Genomic DNA, 6,754 nt, shown 5'->3' with positions numbered 1-6,754 from the left:
ATTTCCTTAATTATGTTATTTTACCCACTTTTTCAATTACCTATGTCTACATTTTATTTCCCACTTCTCTCATCACTTCATTTTATTAATTTTATTCTGTAAAATTATTCATTTTATGTCATTCTGTTTATATTTTATTTTTATTTTCTGTACTTATTGTGGTTATTATCATGTTCTGTTCTTAGTTCTGAAGAAGGCTAGAAACTCTAGCCGAAATTTTGGCACAATTAAATAGGTTACACCAACTTATTTGTGTTTCATTTTGACCGCACCCCCAACCATCTTCTCCCCGCACATTTTAATTTAGTTTTTCTAAGTAATATTTCACAACTCAGTCTCAAAATTGGCAATCTACAGCTCTCTAACTTTTTTGGGTTAAGTTTTTCAACTCAGTTTTTCTACATTGTACAAAAATTTAAGCAATGAGTAATAAGTAATTACTTTTTTAAAGGCAAAAACTCAAACTAAAATCTTGTTGTAAATAGATAGGTTAATGACAGTTTAACAAATATTAAATATTGTGTCATTCTTTGGAAAATTAGTAAATATTTTAGACATTATCAAAAATTTGAATAGATCATATCACAAAAATGTCAAAAAAACTGATCCTCTTCTTTGGAGGATTAAAATTTGTATAAATTCAACTTTGCCATTAGTAAACTGATATTCATATCATGCCATTTTACTTAGTTATGATGGACTAATCATAACAGGACCTGCAGAAAGTATTAATAACTGAATTAACTATTCTCAGTAGAGATTATTCTTCATTAATAAAAGATGAGGAGACATGATTATGATGAACTTTCACTGGCCATTTTAGTGAAGGTTGACAATCTGTTGCCACAGTTAATCTTACCAAATATTCAACTTTCACTGTAACAAAAGTTCATCATAACTATTTTTTCCAATTATTTCTTTACTTGAAGTAGCTAAATTGTAATTGTTTACAATTTAAATAATTACATTTGATGAAAGTAGAAGACCATTTTAAATAAATTTTCATATTGAATATCATAGCATATGTTGAATGTTTTCTTTCTTTAGTTTTCCTGATGATAACTGAATTGATAATGTTAACCACTAAATTATTTAATGGCATTTGAGAGTCTTAGGGAGCATGGTAGCTCAATAAGTAAGGTGCTGTGCTACTAACTTTGAATTTGGTCGTGGCAGATAATTATTTATTCTGTTACTGCAGCCATGATTCAACACTAGGTTTGGGACCCCTCCTGGGGCACACCCAGCCTCAATAAAGTGGGTACCCATAATTACGCAATAAACCTGACAGTCAAGAATGATATTGAACAAATCAGTTCCAACTACCTTTGTTTCAAGAAACAGTATTTCCTTAAAAGTACTAAACCAGTGACCTTTCATAGGTTGTAGTGGTATGGTTTTTTTGGTCGAGTGTCTAAAGCTTTGTTTTTGAAAACTTCCCCTATCTTAAAAATTATTTTTGTTGCATTCATTACAGGTAATACTCACAATCCAACTGCTCCTAAATGAATGAAGAATATTATCACAGCTTTATTGATAAAAGGTGGTTTAAAGATGTCCATTCCGTCCATGAATTTTGAAAAATTAGATCTATCGTCATTTTTTGTACTATCATGCTTCAGCTTCTTTATCTGGAAATAAAATCAAAAATATATTTGTTCTTCATCCCAAAAACAAACACTCACAAAAAACAAGTTAATAATAATCTAAAACTACAAGATTTTACAAAGAGATTTTAAAGGATATTTTATTTTTAAAAAAATATTTCATCAAAGCAAAAATATCTATAAGCAGTAGCTGTTATAAAATTTTGCAAGCTAAATCTTTTTTGCTCTACACGCGGGACACCACAAACGATACTTCTACCACATTGTCAATTTGGCTTTGAGTAAGCTATTGTTTTAGAGTTGTTTAGTAAACAACTGAGAAAATGTAAAATCCAAAATATCTGTCTAGCTCCTAAAAAAAAAAACTTTATATGTTAATGTCATGTTTTCTTTTATTAGTTAGATGGAAACAATTAAAATTTGAGTGGTAAAAATAAGTGCTACATTTATTTAAATTAATCTTTATATATTTCCACATTAAAGAGTTAGTATAGCATAAGGATATTGCCATTTTTATGTGAATGTATGCCATTTCTAAAACAGTCATGAAAAATACACTATTTTTTATTTTAATTTAATATGTTGAATTGAAAAAACAGGTAATTAGACATAAGTTAAGGTTTGCTTATTAATAAAATTATATGATTCTCTAATTATTTAATGTCTCATAGGGTAATTGTGGGCTGAAATTAATGACCAGGGCAGACAGGGGGCTTGCATAAAGTTTTTTAAAATCGATGAGGTTCTGAAATTGTATTAAGGTATGATAATTTATTAGAAATATTTTTATTTATTTAAAATCATTAAAAACCATATGTATAATAAAAGCTGTTTGAGATAGATTGTCCTTGAGAATGGCCCAGGATCAGATTCCTAGGATGATCTTGGACGAAAGGATATATAAGACAAGGAGAGTAGAAAGACCCCGGCTTCGATGGATCAATGGAGTGGCTGCGGATGCCAGGTCTATCTTGGGAATCTGCAATTGGAGAGTAGCGGCAACCATTAGAGAGGACTGGTGGATGAAGTTGCAGGAGGCCTTGACTCTACAAGAGTTATAGCGCCACAGAAGATGATGATGAATAACAGTCTCTAGGAAGTAAAAAGATTATATATATAAAAACTATAATATAATTTGAAATTCTTACCGGATAATTACTACGTGGATTACGGGTGTTGATAGAGTATATAGTGCGGCATACTTTGAGAGCTTCTTCATGATATCCTTTGTCAGCCAAGAATTTGGGCGATTCAACAAAGAAAATACAGCCTATACCACTTATAAGTGATGGTAAAGCACACACCATCTGAAACAGTTGCCACGAGTCGAGAGGTATTTGACTGGGAACTTTCATTGGGATTATCCACATTGCAAGACCTGTTTGATAAGAAAAAAAAGTGAGTCAGATTGAAAATAATAACTTATCAATATCCCTTCGAACAACAGTAAAAAAAAAATTAAACTAAATACCAGGAGGAGTACTTATGCACCGCACACAATCTTATGGTTTTTGTTATTTTTTTGTTATTTACTACTACTCTTTGGTGTTACAGACCAAAATGGTGCTTGGTCTCCATGGTCTTCTTTAGATGATCCTATCTTGTGCAGTTGCTCGCTAGTTGTGGGTGTTCAGCAGATCTCAGGCCTCACACAGGATAGCAACCTTCCATGTAAGCTGTGACCTGTCACTTTATTTTGACTATTTTCACTAATTCTTGAAAAGCTAATTCTGATCCACTTGATCTTCCGAAAAACGCTCATTCTCATAGCATCCACTATTTTGGTCAACTTTAAAAATGCTTCCTTGAGAGACTCAAAGGATTGCACAACTAGGTTGGTCAATTCACTCATTCATCATTGTTGCAATAGACACATGTAGCACTCCTTGGCCTGCTCAATCATGTATCCTTGCTTCATCCATTCTCAGGATATGTCCTAACCATTTCAATAGCTGATCTCGAGAAAAATGGGATATAGCTAGATCAACATACATTAAGTAGACCTCCTGGGCCGCCCATAGCTCAGTGGTTAAGACACAGTCTTACCAATTTGATGTCTATTGGCGGTGCCGGTTCGAATCCGGCCTGGGACGTTGACTTTTTTCATTGAGTGGCGGTCCCACAAAATGAAAAACTTTGACCCCCAACCATGGTTAGTTAGTATAGGACTCCAATGGGAGTCTTGGCCGAAAAAAAAAAAAGTAGACCTTGATTTTTCTTGTACGAAGAGCTCCTTCCTCCTATTTAGGCCATACTATCTATTCGTTCTGCAGATACCTTCATAAGGGTCCATGTCTCACATGTATATGTAGCAACAGGCTGAATCAGTGTTTTGTATAGTCTAAACTTGGTTGCACAGCTCAATAGTCAACTTTTCAGAAGGCTCCCTATTGGAAATTACACTCTCTTGGCAGCCATTAGATAAAGTATACAAAGCTAACTAAGTATATATCATCCACTAAACCATGTCCACTATGTTGTTTATAAAAAGTTGAAGGGTTTGAAAAAGAAGACTTTATCCAAATTTCATCAAAATCTGTAAAGCCATTTTAGTAGTACAGTTCATAGAAAAACATTTTTTCGATTGATTAATTACAGTCTTGTAAACTAGATCACAGTTTTTGTCTTTTTTTCCCACAAGAAGTGATAAAAAATAAAATAAAATAAAGATTTCAATTAGAATGAAATCAAATATATTCTTTAATTTTTCGGTTTGATTCCAGTTTCAACAACTTTAAGACCATAATTCAAAATATTATGCTGAAGTTATTTTTCAATAAACTGTGATTGCTGTTATACCCACATCTGGAGCCTGATTTAGTACACTTACAAAACAAAAAAAGCAAACAAAGTAGTTCATCATGACACAGATAGGTAAACCAATGGCTCAAATTGTATTTTTTGGATATACCAAATTTATTAAGAGTGATATACTAAAGAGGAGAAGAGTATTAAGGCTATACCAGTGGTTCTTTTACCATAATATTACACTATATCCATCCTATATTATATTTAAATTTGATAAAATTTATGCTTAGGAATAAATGTCTAATTTAGAAATGTTCAATGAAGACCCATCATGGGTTTTAGTGGTACTATTTTTTTATGTAAGTATTAAATGGTGTAAACAAAAAAAGTGCCTTTAATGTTTTGAGCTTTAATAAATATTCAAGCCTTATTTTATCTTTTTTTCCAACAAATTCAATCATTATAAGAATAATTGTGCAGCAAATTTTTTTTAATCCCTACAACAATAAGGTTGGACTAGACTACATCGAAAATGTAGCTCAAGTACAGTAATTCCCTCAGAGGAAAATAAAATACTAAAGTAAATTTCTAATATGAAATAATATTCTTTCCAATTACTAACAATAATATATATTTTACCACACTAACCTGCTAGCGTTATCTGACCTATCGCATTATAAGTCCCCATTGACAAGACAGCTATATTTCTTCCCTTCTTAAGAAAAACCTCTGAGACATAGGCCATAAAAATTGAAGATGGTCCACAGAATCTGTAAAACAATTTATATTAACTATTAAATTAATAACATTTAAAAAAATCTTTAAGCAATTAGTTTTCAAATAAATACATAAAATAAGTTTTACAAGAAATTAAACTTTTTTTAGACATCACTATAATATATAAAAATATAAATAGATATATTATTTGTATTAACTAATCAATGTTCTATGGCTTTTATCAAATACAATTTTTTTTTTAAATTATTTTTTTATAAAAGCTAAGCATCTGAAACAAAGGAAATGTTTCAAAGGAATTGTGAATCACATTCCTAGTTTTTAATTTTTTTTTTTTAACATAATATTTCATGTTGTAATGAGATAAACAAGAATAGTGAATATTGAAGAATGTCAATTTTTAATCCATGGAAATTATTTCTAATCAATCAATAAAGAATAATTTATGATCCAAGAGGATTGAATCACTCTTTAAAGTTATGTTACAATGGTAAGCTTTGCATAACGACCAGAGAAAGTGTATGGGAATTTATGACAAAGAGGAGAGAAGCCAAAAAACTATGTAAGTAGAAGCAAAACAAAAACCTTAAAAAGTTACAAGAATTCTGGAAGAAAAAAAAGAATCAAGAAAGTTTCATATGGGTGAAAAAGGAATTACAAGCCAAAAATGGAAAGAAGGTGAGCTTATTGGGAAAAGATGTCCATTGTCAATAGGCGGAGCCAGTATTTTAGAGAACTATTAAACACACGAGCCACTGAGAAAATATCTGAAGAAAGCTTTAATCTAAATGAACTCCTGGGTAAGGCACAGGATGGTGGAGAAGAAATTGAAACTCCTGAGAACGGGAGGGACCATTTATAATCGACTGTCCAAACATTTAGCATATGCAGATGATGTAGCCATTGCTGCGAGAACCCGAGCAGCATTAAAAGGAAAATTCCAGTAATTTGAATAAGCAGAATTTGAATTAGGCCTCAAGGTGAATGGAGATAAGACAGTATATATGTAAAGTTCAAGCAAGGACAAGGAAGAGAATAGCAAAGTGACGTTCAGAGACCACATTTTCAGTTCTTTAAACCAATCTAAATACCTGGGAAGCCTGGTTACAGATGCATTGAAGGTCAGTGGTAATCTATGGGGGAGAAACATGGCCCTTAACAAGAAAAGCGGAGCTCAACTCCTGGAAGAGATAGGTGTTGAGAAGGATATGGGAAGGAGGCTAGTATAACTTCTACACCTGTCGTAATGGTGTTAATAGTAAACAAAAGTATGGAACTATTTCAAATCACCTATTTGATTAGTTCTATATCTCACATCCATATAAAATTACAGATTTTACACAACTATTGGAGAACCAAACCTTTGTGTTCCTCTGGATTTTTTGCGATTTCCACACTAGCCAGAATTATGAGAATACTTGCTTCCATGTCCATATCAGCTACTCCATCCCAATTCATCATACTTGACAACTATGGCTGGTTACTGAGCTATTTGCATTTTCTAAGTCAGCTGAGACTTGCATGGCATGAGCTTTGGCACAAGCAAATAACTATGAGCTGGAGCAGCCAGGGAGGATCCAGGAAGATGGGTTCCTGAAATCCCTGCTTTGCCCTAAAGGTTCCCTTCCCTTCTTATGATATCTTACATGACTCACTTCAACTAC

At 32.3% G+C, this 6,754-nt stretch overlaps 2 protein-coding genes and 1 long non-coding RNA gene across 4 annotated transcripts in view; 1 reads left to right on the top strand and 2 right to left on the bottom strand.

The window, feature by feature from the left end:
- LOC112210889 (uncharacterized) overlaps positions 1–2,758 on the top strand; it is a 17,259-nt gene extending 14,501 nt beyond the window's left edge. The window contains exons 2-3 of the long non-coding RNA XR_002945363.2: positions 2,279–2,368; positions 2,449–2,758. This is a non-coding gene — a long non-coding RNA (uncharacterized lncRNA). The remainder of the gene's footprint in view (positions 1–2,278; positions 2,369–2,448) is intronic.
- The window catches only part of LOC106681849 (synaptic vesicle glycoprotein 2C), an 82,457-nt gene that overhangs the window by 40,223 nt on the left and 35,480 nt on the right, over positions 1–6,754 (bottom strand). The window lies entirely within an intron of this gene.
- Positions 1,470–6,754, bottom strand: part of LOC106681851 (synaptic vesicle glycoprotein 2C) — an 8,410-nt gene continuing 3,125 nt past the window's right edge. The window contains exons 2-4 of the mRNA XM_067046241.1: positions 5,004–5,125; positions 2,756–2,985; positions 1,470–1,631 (exon numbers count right to left, since the gene is read on the bottom strand). Of these exons, the coding sequence (XP_066902342.1) occupies positions 1,485–1,631; positions 2,756–2,985; positions 5,004–5,125 (499 nt within the window). The 3' untranslated portion in view covers positions 1,470–1,484. The remainder of the gene's footprint in view (positions 1,632–2,755; positions 2,986–5,003; positions 5,126–6,754) is intronic.

The sequence above is a fragment of the Halyomorpha halys genome, unplaced genomic scaffold (assembly GCF_000696795.3).
Source record: "Halyomorpha halys isolate HHAL.00 unplaced genomic scaffold, Hhal_1.1 Scaffold370.1, whole genome shotgun sequence".
Taxonomy (NCBI): domain Eukaryota; kingdom Metazoa; phylum Arthropoda; class Insecta; order Hemiptera; family Pentatomidae; genus Halyomorpha; species Halyomorpha halys.
This window is presented reverse-complemented; position numbering and strand designations above follow the sequence as displayed.